General features: G+C 27.2%; 1 protein-coding gene across 4 annotated transcripts in view; it reads left to right on the forward strand.

The window, feature by feature from the left end:
* Positions 1 to 1,422: 1,422 nt before the first annotated feature.
* LOC105366340 (GTP cyclohydrolase punch) overlaps positions 1,423 to 24,414 on the forward strand; it is a 26,033-nt gene continuing 3,041 nt past the window's right edge. Inside the window, exons 1-3 of one of the 4 annotated variants that reach the window (XM_011504750.1) lie at positions 1,423 to 1,695; positions 17,012 to 17,233; positions 20,908 to 21,117. In XM_011504750.1, coding sequence (XP_011503052.1) covers positions 1,602 to 1,695; positions 17,012 to 17,233; positions 20,908 to 21,117 — 526 coding nt within the window. In that variant the 5' untranslated portion in view covers positions 1,423 to 1,601. Of the gene's footprint in view, positions 1,696 to 13,584; positions 13,672 to 15,087; positions 15,107 to 17,011; positions 17,234 to 20,907; positions 21,118 to 24,414 lie in introns of those variants that run through there. The other 3 variants (XM_011504751.1, XM_011504752.1, XM_011504753.1) reach the window with 3 other exon arrangements.

A 24,414-nucleotide genomic window follows, 5' to 3' on the forward strand; every position in this document is an offset into this window, starting at 1 on the left:
TTCATAATACTTTAAATGTTTTATATAAAAGTAATTTTTAAAAGTAATTTTAAATGTATATATTAAATTACAATAATATGTAAATCTTTTTAATTTATCATCATGAAATAATATTTACAATTGTAAATTGTAAATTGTAAATTTCCAATTAATATTATGAAACTTATTTTTATATTATTATTTAATATTTTATATAATTATAAATATATTTATATATAATATTGTATAGTAATTCTCAAGATAGCATATATATTTTATAATATATGTTATATATTATACTTTATATTTTATCATAGATAATTGAATAAAATACTTTTTACCTTAAATTTATAAATCTAATTGAGATAAATTTTCTAGTTTTCTTCTTAATGTTAAAATCTTGTTTTAGACAAATATATTTACTACTTTATTAGTATAATAATACCATAAATTTATAATAGTTCATTTTCATACATAGAATGCAAGAATATAGACATTAATATTTATAATTATATAATAAATTCAATAAATTATGTATTGTTAATATACTGTTTTTTTTTTTTTTTTTTTTTTTTTTTTTTTTTTTATGGAAATAATAAGTAATGAGTCAAAAATTGATCAAAATATATAAGCATAATAAATAAATTTTTTTATGACACATAATAAAACACATAAAATTTAAAGTATTGTAGCACTATGCGTTAATGCTAGTAGTAACAGAATCGAGAAATATGTCTGTTACTACTTAGAATTGAATGTATAATTTCTGAATATCTGAAATACTATTTTTTAAATTTAAATATTTAAATAAATCTGGTAAAAAAATTTCAATAAATTCTTCAAACGATATTCTTCGTATCAATATATTTTATTATTTTTTATTATTACATTTATAAGGTTTTATTGGGGACTGAAACTTTTGGGAATCGACATTTCTATTATTTATATTTCAATTAACTGTATCGAAATAATCTTAATAATTTACCACTTATTAGCTAAAAATTTTTGTACAGCGTTAATTAAGATTATGATAAATAGGAATAATTTACTCCTTATATCGTTATTGTTCATATCTATCAGGTATTAATTGAATATTGATGTCAGTCTTTAAAGTTGAATTAATTAATTATTACTGTTATCGGATTATCGGATTATCGGAATGGTGAAATTAAAACTTCACGACAAATACTGAAACGTATCGTGAATGTAATATCAGCAATCGCGGAAGACGTCGGTGATAAAAGTTAAGAGAATAAGATGTTTATAACGTAAGGAGCCATCGCGCACAAGTGGCAACGCGGGGGAGGTAAGAAACGACGGTTTAAAGAAAATGTTAGAAGTAGCGACTGGAGGTAGGGGGCGGCGACATTACGCGGATTATCGAGCCTTCTCCGCTTATAAAACTCGAAGCTGCTGCTGGAGAAGGAATTAGCTGCCGAACGGAGTACCGGACGGTGAGGCATCCCTTCCATTCGTGTTCGAAAGTGCAAATAAGTTGTAAGCGGTGGCGTCTCTTTTTCGCGTCAGAAGCGAGCGTCTGATATTCGTCAAGACGGCCGTATCTTGCTGCCCTAGCGAGTGGAAATTAGAAAAGTCGAGAAGCAATTAGCGCTGCCGGTAGAATGAAGACCGAGAAAACCGAGAACGCCAATGGCCAAGCAGAACAGCAACAGCAAGTGCCAGAAAACGGATGTCCGAATGGCACTTGTCTTTCAGGTTATTATTCATCAACCATTTCTTCTAGTATGCTTATTAATTAATTAATAGGATGTTGGTTTATTTTTGCATTATGAAACGGCAATGAAGGAAAGAAAAGTTGAGGGTGCTTTAATTTGATTTAAACATCTAAATTTAAATTTACTCTCACGTGCTTCAGCAATCAATCAATGTTTCATTACATAATAATTTATAAAGACAATGGATTATTTTGATGATCGTAAGCATCTCTGCACCTACAATCTTCCAATCATTCATAAGGAGATAATGCCGATTCATCATTATAAATATTCTAACAGGTTAAGATAATATTTCCCTAGTTTACAATCCTATTTAGATAAAATTAGATAAATAAAGTGAGTTGCCGAAAATTATTGTGATCGATCGATTAAAAATTATTGACTATGACAATGTTTATCATAAACGAAATAATTTTCTAAATAACTTCCATTACGTATACGTATATTTTGTAATGATTATTACGCTACCGCTAATTCTCTATATGACATTTAATAAAATTTTCTTTTATTATTCGTTACGTATAATATATTGAAAAATTACTTCTATTTATTTATTATATACAATATAACAAGTGCATTTGTATAATTTTTCTCAATATACTATGAAAACGTATGTTATAAATAAATGTATATTATGTATTTATTTAACATAATTTTTGTATCTATTTTTATTGGCATTTATAAATATTTATTTAAATAATAATTAATTAAAGAGAAGGAGTAAACATATATTAATGTCGCTCGAATCTCCCTACCTGCCACCTATTTATGCACAATTTCAATTAAACTTTTGTATAAATTGCTTAAAATATGTTATAATAATTTTGAAATTATTGCATATGACAGATTATTTTATTCATACAGTTTTTACTTATTTGAAAAAATTACATCACTATTGTTATGTAAAATAACAAAATAAAGATTTTACCTTTTTGTAATATTGCATAGAATACTTTATCGAAGAATGTGTTAGTGCTGACGTACGCGAATCATAATGCACATTTCATTTATTCAAATTTTTCTTTTTACGTTTTATCTGGATTTAAAGTTAGCAAATTATAAATTAGCTAAGAAAATCAATTAAGACAATACAAGTACAGAAAAAGTTACAAACCTGCACTATTAACGTATCCCGTATAATATCATATACCGGCAATATTTCGTAGAGTTATCACTCTCAGTTCCATAAGTTAAACAATTTATATCAAATGTCATTTTTCAATGTCATATATATTGAAATTTTAACTTAACAGACATACATTAGATACCACGTGTCCTTATTTTATTACTCCACGCATCTGCTCATATATCTCCAAGTACATTAATAGATGTAATGTAAGATCGGGAACAAGAAATATAAGATTGTGTCTAGGGAATTTGATTGGTTAAAGGTAAGAAATGAAAAATAAACAGCTAATATTACGTATTATAGATCTTTTACAGTTTTCGTACATTATATATAAAAATAATACTAATAATAATGATATAACCAGCATATATCTGACCTAATGTCATACGTTAGATTCAATTAATATTGAATTGAAAATTTATAATTTCTTTTGTTTTAACAATGCATGAAATTATTATAATAGCAGAAACTTGTAAAATTTCATACTTATTGCTTATAATATTTAACTCAATAGTACTAATTTATTTTCAGATTCAAAATAAAAGATTTTTGCAACAAGTTACAAAATAAATTATTTTATTGATAAAGAAAATACAAAATTCGTGCTATATAAACCATTACAACATTTTATATTCGTCTTTTGAATGCAATTTATGTCTACTATTTAAATTATTATGGTCTAACAAATATTGATAATTCATAAAATGTTGATATACTTCCCGAAAGCCAAATTTTACACAAACAGTACTTTTGACTTAGAATGTTATAATTCATTTGAAACGTTAGTAGTGTTAATTTTATAATAAATATTTTTCTAATATAAATCGAACAAATTATTTATATTTTTCTTGTAATATTAAAATTGTTAAAATTCTATTTTAAATTTATTTAATTTTCCTTCAAAGCAATAACAACTTATATAAGTAACATTTGATTTTATTAAACATCTTTTATATTTAAATGACAAAATCAATTGTTTCGATGAAATATAATTTTCAATATTTTTAATGATACCCTATAATTATATTATGGTTTAAACATTTATTTAAACGTACGTGAATAGCATTTTCTTCATTTTTTTTTGTTTTTTTTTTTTTCAATAAATATATAATAATATAATGATAAAAATATAATACATTTATCTATATAATTTATTCAAAGGCAATCGCACTATTCATTTACTTAATTATTTTGTATATAGAGAATAAACCATTAAATCAAATGTAATTATTAATCTAATTATTTAAATTATACTCGTTATGTATTATTATACAACGTACAATGTAATTACAATAATTAAACAATTATAAAAAGAACTTAATTAGAAATGTTATTGAGATTCTTAAATATGCTTTGTCTAAATTATTGTATATACTTTAAGAATTTATAATTATTTAGATAGAAAATTAATTTACTCCTAATATATTTTTAATAACGATGTCATTGTTTAGTTTATTAAATATACTGTTTATTAAATTCTCAATTTGCATCAAATAGAAATTAATTTTATAATTCCTTTCCAATTAAGTTAATGTAATATCCCATTATTATAAAAATGTGAATATTTAACAATACAGTAATTTATGCATATATAACTATAAAGAGATAAATTGCCTTATAAATTAAAATGGAGAGCATTGATGTAATAATTCATATTAAATTATTCATATTATGCCTGCGAAGAGATGTAGTACCATCATCCACTTTGCACTACTATAGCATTTTATTAATTACACTTCACTGTTTGTTTGAACTATGTATTGAGATGTTTACGAAGGTGCAAACGTATTGATTTAATATTAAAATGTAACAATCGGAGAATGTGCAATGAATTACATGACAGATTCATGATCAATTACTAGTTTCTTTTATTTCTCTCTTTACATTAAATAATCTTTTATATTAACATTAACAATAATGAGTTACTTTTGTTTTACAATTATTGGCTTTTCGCTATTGAGGTGTACTAGTCAGATGCAGCAAAATTTTTATTTTATTTTATTTCTTAGAACATTTTTGTATAGTACGTTTACAAATTTGGTTTTTTAAACTTTAAATTTTTTAAACCTTCTCAATAGTTAATAGAAAGATTTGCTAAATTTGAAAAAATATTCTGTTCCTGCATTTTAACTCGTGCATTTACTCGTATTAATTATATTATAATTACTTTATAATAATTCTTTTTTTTTTTTTTTTTTTTTTTAAATTTTAATAAAAAATAGGATACTCCAATTAATACGATGAATTTATTGATTAGAATAATTATATTAAATAATATTAATAATATTCTTTAGTTAAGTGGTTAGATAAAAACTGATTAACTGATAGTTTCACTTTAAAATGACCTTTTTTTGTCAAATTAATGGAAAGTCAAAGAAGGACTAATTGATTACGCGTCCAAGAAATAATAACAAATACTAATTGTGTAATCTCAAAAGGTTTTACATAATTACGAAAATAAATCAGTTACATTTTTTTATTTTAATTTAAACACAACATATTATATGTTTTTAAAATTTGTATTACCACAAAATATATTATTTCATGAAATTTTGATATTTTTATTTTTTCTCAACTTTTCTTTTTTATTAAAAATTTTTATCGAATCTTTTTATTATTCAACTCCAAATCATGAATCATCGGAATATTATATAAGAAATCGCATATTCGTATAGAAAGTAAGTAGTATTATATTTTATTGAAATTCACTTCATGTATTTTAAAAATAAATTAATTATGAATATAAATAATGTCGTATGTCATTTTGTATATAAGTAATTTTTATAAAATTATACGTGAGAATGGCACAAATAACTTTACATATGATTTTAAGGATTAGATTAATTGTATCCATATTTTTTTTTAAATTACATATTTACTTACCTACGGATACATTTATATTCTGTTGTAATTGATTTTGTATATTTAACATATTAAATAGGATTTGTTATGTGTAATTTGAGTTAAGAAAATCTATCATCCAACGAAAATGGTATGGTTTTCTATAATTTATATTTAACTTGTATTACCTAGAAATATTGCAATTAATATACGTTAGCCTCAACTCAATAACTCAAATATTATTAAAATTTTAAATATTTCATCTAGAATCATATTTTATTATACGATTAATTACTTTATCAATAAATTTATATATATATATATATATATATATATATATATATGTATGGATGTTTTGTGTATGTGTGTAGGTAAGTTAACAAATTATAAAATATCTTTGCTATTTCATCTCCGTAATCTATTTAATTTTCTTAAGTTAAAGTTCACGTTCGGTAATCAACAAATTTTAGAGCACTTAACTAAGGAGTTTATTTATTTGAAAAAAAAAAATGATATTAATATATTAAATTATCACATCACGATTATACCGACACAATATTTCAATTTTAATATAAAACTAAGCAACTAGAATAACTATTTTTATAGAACATGATATTCTAATTTTTGATTTTCTAAAAAATAAAACAATATTACTTCAATATTATAGATGAAACCTTGTTAACTTATTATTACAATAAACTTTTTTCTTGCTACAATGAAGAAAAAAAACTTTCCACGTACTTTAATATGCACGTCTACTCAATCGCTGATATCTACAATTGAATCGCGGTTTCTCCTGGCACTTTACGTAATCATTCTGTTTATATTCTTGATTGTACTGATTTTCTTAATATACTTGAATTATTTGGTTTGGATAGAAAATTGAGTTACAAAAAATTGCATGTAGTTGTTAGTTTTCATACTCATTGAATAATTAGTATTTGAGTATAATGAAGGAAAATATAACCAAGCAACATATGCTCACTTGAACAGTATATTTTAAGAAAATTAAATTCTGAATTTTTCTATTAAATAGATCTTATTTCTTTCAGTGCTTATAATAATTTATAATGTCATTGAACTGTCAAGTATCATATATAATATATTAAAGTAAAATTATAGTTAAAAGTTGTAGGTATAATAATTAATTATAAAGTAATAGTACATTATGTATTATCCTATATTATATTTATATTTTATCGTCCAATTCATAAATTTTTCTAAATTGAAATTGTAAAAATTTAAATTTATATAAACTTATAATTAAATTAAATATATAAGATTTAATTCCTATCAATGAATAGTAACAATATATATTATTTGATCAATTTAATTACCAAACAAAGTCTCTTAATTATTACTTAAAATTAAATTTATCAATCAAAAATTACTTTCTATGTACGATTTAATTTTAACAAAAGAGTTTCGAAGCCTTAGATTTCGATGCTATTATAATTAGTGAATGTATTTGTTTATTGAATTTTCTTCATTATAGAATGGAGCAGTTAAATATATTTATGGTCTACGGCTTAATTATAAAGTAAAGATATAACAATAATCATACAAGTGTAATTTATTATCTGATTCTCTCTCTCTCTCTCTCTCTCTCTCTCTCTCTCTATATATATATGAGATTTTGAATAAAACTCACCTCTACATTACTCTTTTTCATTTACTTTCAAATTTTTTCCCATCCGGGATTACCTTCAATATTAACAAATATTTATCCTCGTATGTCCTCTGTTTCTTAGCCAATCTTGTATTGTTTTTCCTAGTACTAATTGTTTGTGTTTCCGTTTACTCCAAGACCTGATATTCGTCCTTCCTATTTATGGTTCCTGCGTTAGCTGTTGATCTTGCAGCTGTCAATGCTTAAGTTTTTTGTACTTTAAGTAAGCGTGACTGGATATGAATCACTCGCGTTCGTATTTAGATGAATGTGAGCTGTATTGCCGTCTTATGTTTCATTCGGCTTATTGTGTACATCCAAAGCAGTCACTCTCGTTCGCGACACTATATACTTGCTATTATTTTGTACAATAACATTTTAATACATATCTTGTTGTAATGTCGAAACTAAAAAAGTAAAAAAAAAAAAAAGAGAGAGAAAAAAATTCATATAATTAATAGGTAATAAATATCATTGATTATTCGTACGACATTAATATTATATTCATCAACACTGAGCCTATCGGTCTTTCATTCTAATTTAATTACCTTCGCTATAATTATAAAAATATTTGTCTCATAATCATAATTTATCGTTTGATTTTCTTAATTCTCGTAAAAACAAATTCAATTTATATATATATATATATATATATATTAGGAAGTAACAATTTACGCATTTTTATGAAGATTATTTTATTTACTTTTATATTACGTTATATTTCTAAATTTCTATAAAATCTCTTATACAAGTTTTTACAAATTTCATAAGAATTTACACAAAAAGCTATTGAATTCTGAATAGTACGATTTTTAATACAAGTGTAATCAATATTTTTTGAAATAAACGAAATTTATATTAACAAAAATTAAAGTATATACTTCGTAATCGTATAAAAGGAGAAATATATTTATAGGTTCGCGATTACTAAAACTGTATTAAATAATTAATTCATAGGAAGAAATATTTTATATAAAAATTAATAAAAAATAATTGACGCAACTGTAAATTATTCTTCAGTTTTTGTGATGAAAGTAATGCTACTTTTACATTGATTGTTTGATGTTATGTTTACTAGTTTCGTCCTCTTTTCCTATAAATTCTTTCAAATATTTGCTTAAATTTAAAGTAACTTGCATACTTTAATTATATAGGAAGTATTTCAGAATTTAGAAATTATTAAACTGATTCATAAGAAATTCATTGATATATTTATCGATAAATAGACTACAAAATTTTATGCAAATCGAGTTTTATTATTTATATTGGTATTTAGTAATGCTTTTGACAACCTCTTCTTATCCTTATTTCATAAAATTAGTGAAAAAGCTTGAAAATTATTTTGTAATTACATACTGTTTTTTTCATAAAAGTATTTATTAATTGAATGAAAAAGATTAGTTTCTCATTATTAAACAGATAGTTAATAAGAAAAAGTTGATTTATTTTAACAATCAACGAATCAATGTTTTGTGTACGTAAAAGTACATTGCATTCTTTTCTGAAGTAAGTAAATTTTCATGACATATTAAATTCGCATTATTATATCAAAGTGTCCAATGTATAGTCGGTCAATTAAATAATCAATTTCTTTCCCAATTATCCTTCATCTTTTCGTTGTTTATAAAGCAGTCGAATATCTATCAATGTTAAATAATAATTATCTGCAATGGATTATGGAATGATAATAATGAAAAAGGGGGGAAAGGCATTTTAGGAGTAGGTTAGAGAAAAAAGTAAAAGCGACCGTGGCGATTTGTGGTCAAGCGAGTATTGCGTTTTCATTTTCATTTTACATCGACAACCGCAAGCGGATGCGCGTAACTGCGGACATAATACGAAGTACAAGGTTGACAAATCATAAATCACTTGTATATCGATCTGGCGATCATTTCAATCTTCATACCACAGACGATATTACATTTATCTGGCATGAGTTACTTAATTTTTTAGGTCTTGAAAAATTGAATGTGCCATAGATTTTCTTTGTTTTGTTAATCTATTATAAGGTTAGAAAAAAAAAATAGTCATTTAATGAAAGTTTTGCGTATTGTTTTTTTATGTTTATCTTATATAAACAACTTTTATAAATTGTTTACTAAACTCTGATTGTGGGGTGTTTCTTTTTTTTTTTTTTTTTTTTTTTTTTTTTTTTTTTTTTTTTTTTTTTTTTTTTTGTAATGCTAATTGAAAATTTGTACGATGAATTTAAAATAATATTTTTCTTATATACTAACGCATATAGTGTAAATTGATAATTTATATCGCACATAAATAATTAAATACTCATTAATTTTTCACGTGCGTTTGTGTATTAATAATAATAAAAAAAAAAAAAAAAAAAAAAAAAAAAAATTGTTTACCTTTTCTAATTTCTTTGAATAAAATAAAAATAAATAAAATATCAACAACACATTAGGTAATGGATTATAAAGTAAAAATTATTATTAAATTACAATTAAATATTTAGCTTAAAAGAATAATTTTTCGGACTAATATATTAGTCGTTATTTTGTACGATTTTAGTCGGTGCGGTTTAGAATGAAAGTGTAAATTAATCAATTATAAGTCTTCTGCAGAAAATTGAAAATATATTTCATTGGAGAAGCTTATTTGAAACTTAATTGAAAAGCCAAATATTTTCTAAATAAATCGTATATCAGTTAACTACATAATATTTTATAAGAATGCAATTTTGTAATCAAGGAAATCAAAATTAAAAGCCAATTCTCGTAATGGTCCTTTATAAAGTAACGACGCTTCCTTCTCGAACCATTCAACATTAAACGGAAAAATCTCGATGACGCACAAGTGGAAGATTCCATCTGGAAATTAAATACGTCATTATACAGAATCCGACTCACATAAGAATTAGTTAAACTGACCTTACATTTCATAAATCTTCACGACAATATACAGAGAGAAAATTATCATTTAAGTTGAGTAAATAAATATCCGTTGTTAAAAAATTTATCATAGAAAATCGACGATTATGGAATAAATTAAGTTTTTATATAATTCAATTAATTTACAATGAAAGTATGTTAGAATTATTTTATAAACAATTATTGAAAATTTAGCTATTCATTTTCATTTCATATATATATCAGTTATTGATTAATGACACTCATACACATTAGTAAATAGAAAGAGAGATATAAAATATATATTCATAAATATTAATAATATAAAGGCAATAAGCATATTAATGTATATTGAAATTAGTATATTGAATTCATACTTTATAATAATTTATAAGTATATTATTTCACATGTTTATTCACATTTAGTCATACTTATTTATATTTATATTCGATTGTACTATTATGAGCACGTAAAACCTTTAAAAATTATAGTTTTTCCAGATAAATTATCAGATGGATAGATAAAGTTGAAGAGTACGTTTTATATTTACATGGAAACATTACGAATGTCTTAGGAAATAAATTAAATTACTTTGTCATATAAGATGTAACGTTTACAAATAATAACAATTATATACTAAAATAGCTGACAAATAAGCATTATAATTATAATTTATTGCGTATTTTCAGCTAATAGAGGTTAAAGTTTTAACGATCCCATTTCGAATTTTTTTCTTAGACTTCAACTTTTATTCTGCAAATAATAATAGTATTGTAGCTGATTTGTCAAACTGTGTAAGCAACAATAAATATAAATGTGCATTCGCTAATTGAGCTTATATAAATTAATATTCAATACCTGAATAATTTTAATACCTTACGTTTCAATAGAACAATATGGATTTTATCAAATTTATTTGCTTTATATAACTGATTGTTTCAATAATTCCGGCACACTCTATCATTAAACGTGCACAAAATTTTTAAATAATATTGTCAAGATTTAATTATTTTATATAATTGTCGACTACGCTATTTTATTTTTATTTTTTATTTTTGTGCAATTAAGTAAATGTAAAGGTAATCATTTTGATGTTAATGCAAATACGAGGTCAGCGCACGTAAGGAGAGAAAAAAAATCTTTGAAATAATACAAATGAAGTCAATGATCACTAAGACATTCTTTATTCTATTTAGAGAAAAGTATCTGAGCAACAACCTTGCATCGATAACTATAAGTAATTATACTTTACGACTCTTACCTCCTCGTTTATTCTCCTTATTTGTTAATATTTTTCGCATCGCACTGACGAAGCACGTTTATGAATTTTATGGAATACTATATAATTAATGGACAAATGTGCGCGTCAATATAATTATTTAGCGCCTTAAGAGTAATAATGGCATTTATTGCTATTGGAGGGAGATTTTTGTATAAATTACCTATGGAGTGAGTAATTAACTTTTCAACAGTTGTGTTCGTAATGTGATTATACGCTTTTATTTTCAACGAGTATTCCCGTGAGTATTATTGTCATTAAGTTAATTTTCTCATTTAAAAATTAAATCAGTGGTGTATTATGTAGCAAATAAATCAAATTTAAATAAGGAAATATTTCAATGAAAATTGTACCTAGCATTTGTGGATTGACCTTTTTTTTTTTTTTTTTTTGTAATAAAACTGTAATGATAAAATTTACTTTGCTAACTGTAAATACAATTCACATATCCTATCTTTAATAGTTTCTATTTTATATATATAAAGTAAAGAATATACTTTGCGATTATTGTGCCCCCACCACCACCACCACCACCACCACCACCACCACCACCACCACCACCACCACCACCACCACCACCACCACCACCACCACCACCACCACCACCACCACCACCACCACCACCACCACCACCACCACCACCACCACCACCACCACCACCACCACCACCACCACCACCACCACCACCACCACCACCACCACCACCACCACCACCACCACCACCACCACCACCACCACCACCACCACCACCACCACCACCACCACCACCACCACCACCACCACCACCACCACCACCACCACCACCACCACCACCACCACCACCACCACCACCACCACCACCACCACCACCACCACCACCACCACCACCACCACCACCACCACCACCACCACCACCACCACCACCACCACCACCACCACCACCACCACCACCACCACCACCACCACCACCACCACCACCACCACCACCACCACCACCACCACCACCACCACCACCACCACCACCACCACCACCACCACCACCACCACCACCACCACCACCACCACCACCACCACCACCACCATCACCACCACCATCACCACCATCATCACCACCACCATCACCACCCCCCTACCCCTTAGTGTAAATATATTTTCTTTTCTTGTTTCTTTAATCATTTTTCTTTCATTCTCATTAACGACACTATTACTAGACACTATTATTGGCAAATGTTATTTAGAATTCTAGATTGCCTATAATGAATAAAAAAGATAAAATGATGCTCTAATATGTGCAAACGCACGAATCGCACGTCACAAGGATATGAGATGTCCATGAGAGTCTTTATAATAATGTATTGCTAATAATTAAGTTCGTTTGAGGCAATTAATGGGAGTATGGTTATTGCGTAAAGGGCAGCTAAAGCTGGTAGGGGGCGACGAGGTTGCCAACGAGGTAGGTGAGCCGAGTGCAAAAACCTTATGGAGCCTTATGGGTGGAAAAGGCTCTCACGTATGAGTGAGTCGGAGGAAATAAGCGGGAGCGCAAGCCCGCAGCGAATAATTTGAAGTTCAGTCCCCCTACCGCGACTCCGGCTCCGTCCTCCGGCATAGATTTTTCGAAGCTCCACCTCTCCTCGGGTCGCGCATGTGCCCGCAAGAGCGAAGAAGGTATACGTGCAACACGGCAAGACACTCCAGTAGCAGCGCGTCACTCCGGCGAGTGGGACTGCGCTCCTCCGCTCGGGCTTCCATCCCAGCCTCGATCTTCTCGATCTTCTCGATCTGCCCGGCTACGCGACAGACAGTTCGATTGCGCCAAGTGTTCTCCGTTTCTGTTGGTTGCCAGGGGCGGGAGCTCCGACTGGACCGCCGATAATAGAGGGGCTTTGGCTGCACGTACGCGCCAAGGATCTTGGAGCCGCCCAGGCTGCTTCTGGACATGAGCGGCGAATGATGCCTCGTGCGCGCGACCGGAGACTCGGCCTTTTTACATAATTAATTGTATTCGAGAGCCGCATACACGCGTTAAACATCCGGCTCGGTAGGTTTCTGGGGGTGGGTGGGCGGGCGGGGGGTGGTGGGCGGGGATGGGGCGGGTGTCGAGGAGTTGAAATTTCAGTTGGCGAAAATAGTTGAGACCGATTGATTGCGAATGAGTGGCAGCAGGTAGCGAGTGCTCGATGTTTGCAAGAGGGTAAGCTACACGGCTTTAACCAATCAATATTAGCCGACTTTTACTTTTGAATGATTGGCAGATTCTTAGTTTGCTGGAATAGCGAGAGGGCGAACGAGTGATAATTGTGACGATTGTGTGCGTGTGCGTGTGCGTGTGCGCGTGCGTTTGCGCGCGCGTTTGCGCGCGCGTGCGCTCGCTTACGTGTGTGAGTAAGTGGGTGTGTGCGATCGAGCGTGTGCGCGTGTAATTTTTTTTTATCTATACTCATTCTCTTACTACTTGAGAATAACTTGCATTTTTAAGCCTTTGACGATGAATGCATTTATTAAGCGTGTAATATGACTTTCCACCTCAAAATACGAATATAGCACGCGAATAATATTTAATTATGTTTAATCATCGTTTATAATTTATCTCACATAATGGAGAAATTTGTCTATTGCAAAATATTTTTGCTCTTCAATGAATACCTTCTCGTTTCAAGTTACACCACGCACATCATATAATAAAAAGTTAATTTCCATTTAATACAAATGTTCAAGAAACTTTTTTAAATTAATCATACGTTTTGCCTATTTGTCTCCACTACCTGCCATTAAACAATGAATATTTATCCAAAATTCGGGAACACGTGTCATTATAATTTACATATAAAAATGCAATGAACAATGTCACTAAAATGACATGGAAATCAATACTTTCCAATTTTCAGTCCAATCTGACGATTATGCGGCTTTAATATTGTGAAATAATATACGAACGTATCGGTACTTTGAAACTATGCAACAACTTTATATGCAATTATCACTTGTATAATAATAAAAATTTTGAATACATTAATTACCAAGAATTTTCAAATGAATTTTAATGAATAACGCGTGTGCATTAAATGCGTGCGTGCGTGAGTGCCCGTGGATGTAAATGTTATATTCCTATAAAAATTGTCTTGAGATATTCGTCGTATTTTGTTATCTATAGTAGGCATTTTATATACGTAACCTCGTAGACCGACAACTGCTTGATAAGTAGAAGTAAAGAATCACTCCCATTGCCAATAAAACTTTATTCGCTATACTTCGCTTCCTTTCCATTCAAAAGATCAGTCTCGAAATCTTGCCACAGAAATATCCGCGCTAGTGTCTGGAATGCAAACACTCATACTTTCATACGACGTCCGGAACTATCAACTACATTTTTCGAAAGTGCCCGATTGTGCGTGTCTCATACGAAAGACAGATCAGATATTCGTTCAAGGTCGAGGACAGAGAACTCTTTCCTTTATAAATATATGTTGCAACAGGTCGCAAGCGCTATTAAACCGTGGAGTCCGGTTTTGTTATTATTTTCCATCTCTGTCGTAGCATACGGTATATCGTATATTCCTGTTATACGCTTTTTGGATTTTTTTATATTCCAGCATCTGTGGATTTGAAAGAAACGTTGTAGCTTAGAGGTAAAAAGGAAAAACATGTGTAATTTAAGCCACGTGCCATGTATTAATTGCCTTACTTGACCGAGAGAGTAATTTGTTAATTTAACGATATATTAAGAAATGCTGAATAGCGAAAATTTTTCGACTTTCGATAAGAGCTTAAAATATTTAATTAAAAGATTTTATCAATTGAAGAATGAAATAATTTAATTGTTAATGTAAAATCGATATATTGATAATACGTTCGTTAACGGCTTTATTGAAGGTGATGTAGAATGTTGACGAAATTACTGAAATAATATCAAATCATTGAAATATTAAGATAATATATTGTCATTACTAATTGTGTGAAAAACCTTTGATGTACATTCAAATATCGCGCACCTTATGATAAAAAGCCATTTTATAATATCTCTATCTTATAGCGGATGCATTCCTTTCACGTTACCTCTTCTTCCTAAAGTTTTCATTACGATAAGAACTATTCATTATGCTTAATCAATGGCTTATTACATATTTTATTTTATTTTTCTATGATCGATTTATTATGCATATTGAATGCTTATTTCTAAAAAACTATTTCCAATTGTCATGCAGCAAAAATATTCATGGTTATTGCTATGAGGCTGAAATATAAAAATTTAATCGTGTAATAATATTAAAAATGCAAGCTCTATACGTATAATAGCGAATGAGACATTAACAAAATTATTTTGTTTTATTAGTGCAAATACTTGAAGTAAAAAAGTGTAGTTATTGAAGTTGTGATTGAATGTCAGAGACCAGTAATAACTAATCCTAAACTGCCAATGACTATTACTACTCATTAGAAATTTATTAATTTTTCTCGGTCACTTGCTATTTAACAAATACATTATTTGACAAATATTCTAATTTACATACATTTATATTCATGGAAGCTAGTTATTAAATTTTCTTTTTCTAAATTTCTTAAAAACCGCGAGATATTAATTCTTTATTTCTGTATACAAAATTAACATATCAGTCATCTGCAATAAAGTGTTTATAATGCTGACTTTACATAAATAATACGTTGTAATAATATACTAAATAGACAAAATAAATAATACAGTGTGTGCGTGTGCGTGTGCGTGTGCGTGCGCGTGCGCGTGTGCGTGCGTGCGTGCGTGTACGCAAGTCAATATGTATAAATGAACAAATATTTATGGTAATAGTTAGCAAGCTCGATAACTATTAAATCATTAATGTTATACATGAAAAGCAAGCGAATGATCTATAAATAAAAGTGAAATCAAAATTTAATAATACAGATCTGGGTATGGAAATATAGAATAATTCACTTTTTATAAGTTCAATACGAAATATTCGGTGGAATATCTTGAAGTTAATAATTAATCGCGAATGGTTAATTTCATAGCCATTTTTTTTCTCTCTCAATTGCAGCAATCAAATAAATTCACCTTTTAACGGAGTTTTAAAGAAGTCTACGGTAGTATTTAAAAAATTTATTTCAGTATTTTATTTCAACGAAATAATAATAATAATAACAACAACAACAACAACAACAATAATAATAATAATAATAATAATAATAATAATAATAATAATAATAATAATGATAATCATAATGATAATAGTGATAATAATGATAATGATAATAGTGATAATAATAATAATAATGATAATAATAATATGTACATAACGCGTACAATCAATGACCTAATTAATAACATTTATATAAATATTTGAGCAAAATTTTATTAAAAATTTTAATATATTACGTAAATCATAGCCTATTCGAGAATAGTACGAAAAGTTAAAGAGAAAAAAATTTTAAAGCCAAATTTTTATAATACTCGTATTTAAAACAGTTAAATATTAAAAATAGAACTCAGCCAATTCAAAAATCATCATCGACGTTAAAAGATATCTTGTATAATAAAGAGGAAGCCGAGCTGAAGAAGATGAACGGAATCACGCGAAATCCGGAGGCACTGGTCGATGAGACCAAAATGTCATCTCCGGAGACACAGACGAACTCGAAGAAGACCTATCCATGTCCTCTACGTAAGATATCTTGGGGCGAGAACGCGGTTGCCAGCATTGACGGTTCGGATATCGAAGTCCCGGGAACCCCGAGAACCCCCAGGACCTCTACCATGCCAGGTAGCTGAGAACCGACTCCATTTTTATCATTTTCAACTTTTATTAATTCAAACACTCGATCAAAGCCTTTTACTTGCACTTTTCATTATTCATATTATTCAGCAACAGGTGAAAATAGGCCATTTGATTGACAAACTCTGAAATTTTATCATTCCTTTTGCATATATTATGCCATTTGATTAATCTTCTATCAATTAATACGAATTTACCAATTGGAATTCTTATGATTATATTGGTGTTAGTTATTATGTAAATCGCTTTTTTGAAAGAATTAAAAGTAAGCTTACGTATAAAGATTATTTTGTAATAATAATACCATTTAATAATAATAATAATAATATATACTACTATAATACAATAAGCGTAATATTTACAACTATATTTTTTATATAAATATTAACAAACAATTCTTAAGACATAAGAGGATTATTATAGAATACTATGAATAACAACAATATTCAGTAAAATATAACATCTGATTTACATTGGATTTCTCTTAAAAGAATTGTATTATTAAATAAATCAAATTAATGTAACCTATCTATGTTTCCAAATAATTAATATTTCCGATGCGATTATGTAGTTACTTGAAATAACTTTCTTTGTTTTTTTTTTTTTTTTAATCACTAATATAATAATATCAAAATAAATATAATTTTAACCATTAAGGTGTCAGTTTGTTTATATATATTGCGGATGACGTTATAAAATTGAAGGAAATAATTACTTTTAAATTATGTTACGATATAAAGATACGATATACAGATTCAATAATTACAATTGATAATAAAAAAAAATTCTTTCATTTTTATTCAAAGCAATTATTTTAATTGCTATACAGGTATTAAACCATTAGAAATAATACTTCTAATTGTTGCAAGTATTGAAACTATGGAATTTACATTATTATATATTATTTATACATAATTTATTCTATTCATAAATATTTTAATGTAAAACTTGTACAAAAAAGCCTAAAGTATCATTTGGCTTATTTAAGTTATAAAACTCTACAATACTTTGTATTTTATTTATAGTAAAGTATTACTTTATTATAAACTTTAAAATGGATAATATATAAAAATGAATTTTATAATTAATTAAAATTCAATTGTTTATCGTAGTTTCAACAAAATTTACCATGAACAAAATTTTAAAAAAAAAAATCAAATTAATTTATAATTTTTATGATTCGATAAACTTTAAAATACATGTTTTGACATAGATTTACCGTATGTTATAAGGAGCAATAGAAAAAATTTTTTTTTTACTACTTGAATTTATATTATTGCTGTATATTAAAATAAGCTAGCCTATTGAAGAAAGCCTATTTATTATTGCCATTACAATTTTTTTTTTTTACAATATTTAATATTGTATTTTAGGCCTTAGTTATCAATTCGTAGGAATTAAAATTTGCAGTTGTTCATCGGCATAATTATATGCATACGATTACAGAAAATATAAAACAATGCAAACAAAAGTCAATTGTTGTAATTGAATAATCGGCGCCCATAATATTGTTTAAATAAAACTTAATTCAAAATAAATTCGTAAGTTTTGAAAATAGAAAAAAAAAATAATAAAACAACTACCAATGTTTCTGGTATATACATGTTATACATGCATTCCCGTATAGTATAATCGTCTGAAATTACGCTTGAAAACATTGAAACAGCGAGCATAAACAACATAGAGCTGTTAAAAACGATGTAGATTCTTATTTATCAGACAAATGAAGAAGAAGAAAATGTGATATATAATTAATATAAACATGCTTAAATTTATTTAAATTTATGAGTTCGTTGTAGTAATTTTTTTTTTTTTTTTTTTTTTTTTTTTTTTTTTTGAAACTTAATTATTACTTTATCTAGTTAATGCATTATAAATGAAAGTATGATGAATGAAATAACGAATGTTAAATGTCTATTTAACACGTTTTCGCATCTATTCTATTGGTAATAAGTGCATCTCTTTTTTATGTAAAATTTATATACCATTTCATACAAAATAAAATCAATTATTGCAAGTTTCTTCCAGTTAATTACTAAGCAAAAGCACTTATAAGCGGCAAAAATTGTACCATTGATATAACAACTTTCTTTGTATAATATTAAAAATCTTTTTATTTAAATTTATTATTAAAATTCTATGGAGATAATGAAAAAATTTAATTACTATTAAATTTAAATTAATAGTATTAATTAGTATTAATAGTATTAATTAATAATATTAACTATTAAATTACTATTAAACTATTTAAATACTATTTTTATATTAATACAATAGAATAAAAATTTCATAGTGATATTGAATGTCCAAATTATTTTATATATTAATTTTAAATAGACAATAATATTATTCTTTTTTTTCAGTAGTAAATGTATTAAACGTTATTACTAAAATGAACTAATTTTATTTCTTTTAATGTCTGCAAATAATTGTGTTATATTATTAATGAACTGGATAATTAATAGTATACTTATACAGTCGAATGTTATATGAAAATTATGAAATTTTATATTTACAGAACGAGTAATGCAATAAGTACTTCTTAAGTAAATTCTTAAGTATATTAATGACAAAATTTAAACACTTTACACAATTGCATCTCAACATACGTACCAAATACATATATATATATATATATATATATATATATATGTTTTTCGACGTAAACATTAGAAGAAAGTTGCATTAATCAATATATACTTCATTGAATTATTATATTCTGTTATCAAGAATAATGCATACATTTTTTTATCATTATTACAATGAGTTGACAGAAACGATAATTATTATGACAAATAACATTTAAATTACCAAGTAACCAATACGAGTTGACGAGACATTCATAAAACAGAACATAACATACTCAATTCGTATAGTTGATCGTTATAAAATAAACAGAAAATTTTTTGAAAGTTTATTAATTTTTCATTCTTATGGGCACTTATTGTTATAAAAATATATGAATATACAATACAAATTTAATACTTATTTTATATGATTATAAAATGTAATTTCATCTACTATTATTAGCTATTTATAAGGATAATCAGTTTCGTTATGAAAAATAATAAATCGTGAAAAAATTTATAGAAAAAAAAATCTACAAATTAGTAAGCAAACACAATAAATGTCTAATATATTGAATTGAAAATTTACAACTATATTCTCTAATTACATTGGTATTTCTTATTTAATTGTAATAACAATAACAATAACATCACAGATCACCAGATAAAATAAAAATATATTCTGTATTATCGTAATTTTTAATACATTTGCCACTCTATAAAGACAAAAGATCTTTTGCAATTAAGTTACATATTGTTAAGTAATTTTATAACATCCTGCATCTCTATATAATCGTTTAAATAAATATATTACCAAAATCGCCGATAAATTATCACTATTATGAGACATTGAAATCAAAGGTTCGTACCTTATTGCAATGCAGCTTGTATAATCAAGTATTCTCGTCGATATTGACGAGACGATAAAGAACAATAATAACGCGAGAAAAACCGTTAGGGCTTTATCGCTAAATATATCGGAAGCTTGAGTTTGAGTTAGTGATGATATCTTACATGTAAGTGTGCGAGGAAACTTCATTGTTTACATAATATTGCAATGCCGAAGTTAATTATTCGCTCACACATGTGACGCAGGCCACGAGAAGTGCACATTCCATCACGATATGGAGTTGGACCATAGGCCATCTACACGAGAGGCTCTACTCCCACAGATGTCACACAGTTACAAGCTCCTGCTGCAAGCCCTTGGCGAAAATACAGAAAGACAAGGTCTGCTAAAGACGCCCGAGAGGGCCGCCAAAGCCATGCTTTTCTTTACCAAAGGCTACGACCAGAGTCTTGAAGGTCAGAACTTTTATATTATTTTACACATGCGAAAAGTAATTTTCCTTTTCATTGACGATGTGCTGCGATGATTATTTAAATATTCCCGTTAAATTCTTAAGCGCACGGGGCTTAACTATCAATTTCATTTCTATAGCGAATTCATATAATATAGTATTTCACAAATTTATTACTAGCATATAAACATAGATTTTGTACAAAATCTCATTGCTACTTCTCATTTTTATTTAGCATATCTCTAATTCTCGAATGCTAATATTCTGCTTTTGTTATGAAGTAGCTTATTCGAACGAATTTACGAAATGTATTTTAGAATTATATATTTAATTAATTCTATAGAAAAAATTAATTCTATATTTTATATAGAATTATATATAAATATCCTTATATTTATAGTTTAAAATATTGATTGCATAATTTTTAAATGTTATACGTTACGTGTAAAGAAGTATAAAGAAAATATCTTTAAAACTCGCAAAATAACACTCGTTATATATTTTTTATCGTCGTAAGATTTTATTTTTATTTATTATCATTATTATTCTAATACTCGATATATCGATTCATTGGAAGAATAATATACTCTACATTACGATTTACAATTCACACATCAATAATAATAATAAATAAATGTTTACTAATACATCTAAATGCCTAATAGATTTAAATTACGTGTGCAAGGCTTACAGTTTCGAGAGTCATATTTCAATTACTGTTGACCATTTTTTATAAAGTTGAAAAATTCGTTTAAATTTAAGCTATGTTCTATCGCACTCCTGAAAGCATATTTTACTAATCTTACGAGGGTTGAAAGTTATTTTCACGTCTCTTTGCACTTCTTAAATATTCGATCCGTTATGAATGCTAATGAGATTCTCAAGTTAATTTATCTGTTCTTTAAGCTTTCTAGTGCGTATCAGTTAGAGAAAAATGTACGTTATTCTCGGTTATACAAGAGAACTTTTTTTCTCAAAGTTATATAAATCTGTATTTCGAGATTTCAAAACATCATATTTCAAATAATGACAGTCATGTTTCAAAGTGACAGTATGAAAGTTGAAACAAAAAAAAAAAAAAAAAAAAAAAAAAAAAAAAAAAAAAAAAAAAAAGAATAAACATAAGAAATATAAGATTTTTTTTTTATTCAATCATTAAAATATTATTGAAAATATTATCATAACACCATTAATAAATGTAATCATATTTTTGTCTAAATTATCGACACATTTCTATATTTTATGTGATAAATAAACTTTTAAAAATAATTCAATTTCATGCCAAACGATATTATAAATTATATTTAATTTTTTTAAACGAGAATAACAATTATCGAGTGTAATATTAATTAAGTAAAAATAAAACTGAATAACAATATCTTGTATATAAACTGTAATTGTTTGTACTTTGTCGTAATTAAATGGCAAGGCTAAATTTGTTATTAATTTTTATAAACGCTTAATGTCGATAACTTTATTCGTGTTAGAAATGAAAAAAAAAAAATGGTAAATTAAATAAATTCAAATATATGTATATATTCAAATTTAAATTATTATAATTTATTAGTATATTATACTCAATGTGATTTATTGTAAAATGCTTTTAAAGATTTTTATTTTTATAAATTTAACATCTCTCAAAGATATTATTCGAGAGTGAATAAAAACTAAAGCCTTATAAACTTTATCGTCAACATTAGTAAAATTAAATTCTTATCACACTTATTTATGAAAAATATTTTATAACTAACTCTATGTGGATTGATTCGTAGACAATAAAAAAATCATAATAAAAGACGTTGTAGGTGTATGTATTTAAATAAAATACTTAAATTTATTGAAGCGAATGTAATAAATTTCTTACTTTTGAGACTTATAGTATGAATATTTAATCGATCGTGTGATTTATTTTTAATGGGCTATTCTTTTTATGTAATCCGAGAGTATTTGAATTGCAATATAAACCTTAAAAGCAAAGTACGGAAGAAGAAAAAAAACATAATGTAAATCGTTATTGTTACTCTCATTTATATAACGTTATTATCCGTTAAATCCCTCCTCCACACGTACATTTTCGTCATATGTTACCACTAGTACTTCAGGAGTATTACAATTTAACGTTCTACGCATAGTCCTACAATTTCATTGAATTTATTTTATTCTCTCCAACTTCAAGAGTATCGCCAATGAATAATAATATCATTAGCTCACCAGGCTCTTTCGTACTCAAGCATCTTTGTGAAGAAATACCATACATCAGTGTATACATACATTATACGAATGCATCATTTCAACGAAAATCCATTATTATTTATTACAAGTTTCTCATTCACGTCTCTAAGGACATTAATAAAAAGAATCTCTTTTGATTATAAATTTATTATTACTTAAATATTGACTATTCGTTTTAAGCTTATAAATGTATTATTTTGCAAATTTTTATATCATCGGTCGTGCTATTATTGTTATCACTATCAAAACCTACTTTTCAGCGTTATTAAAAAAAAAAAAAAAAAAAAATCTATATATATATATATATATATATATATATATGTATGTATATACAAATATTTCTCGTACTATTATAAAATTTGCAACAGTACAACAGCATCCTGTTTATTTTGACAATTAGCCTTTTAACAGCAAAGTGTTTTGTGTTTTTATAATTTTTATACAACAAACTCCTTCAAAATTTAACATTGTAATAAACATAAATCATTCGCGTGAAATATCGAAGCATATTCTTTAACAATTTATCAGTAGTAATAAGACGTATAATAATATAAAACATAATTGTAAGAGCTTTCAGATTAATCATTGAAGGAGCACATAATTGCCCTTTTGACAAATCCATCATTTGCCTCTCTCATTGATCTTACATTATATTACTCCTATAAAATAGGATCTTCGTAAACATTGTATTATCATATATATATATATATATATATATATATATATATATATATATATTTGTCGTATTTTCAATGACGCCACGACTGAGACAGGGACATATATATATATATATATATATATATATATTCGTCGTATTTTCAATGACGACACGACTGAGACAGGGACGCGGACGAGGACGAGAACGACGACATCCCCCGGTTGTCATAAAAGCCTGTGCACGGGAGCAGCCAAAGGCTCGGTAATTGCAAAGATACCTCTTGTTCGGGTTGTCCTGGCAACGCTCGGCTATGTCCTGGAACATACGCTCACAAGCGACTAAGTAGGTCAATATCGGGCAAATCACGAGGGCAGCACCGAATCGCTACCGAGCCTCCCCCCCCCCCCCCCC

The sequence above is a fragment of the Ceratosolen solmsi genome, unplaced genomic scaffold (assembly GCF_000503995.2).
Source record: "Ceratosolen solmsi marchali unplaced genomic scaffold, CerSol_1.0 scaffold70, whole genome shotgun sequence".
NCBI classification, from domain to species: domain Eukaryota; kingdom Metazoa; phylum Arthropoda; class Insecta; order Hymenoptera; family Agaonidae; genus Ceratosolen; species Ceratosolen solmsi.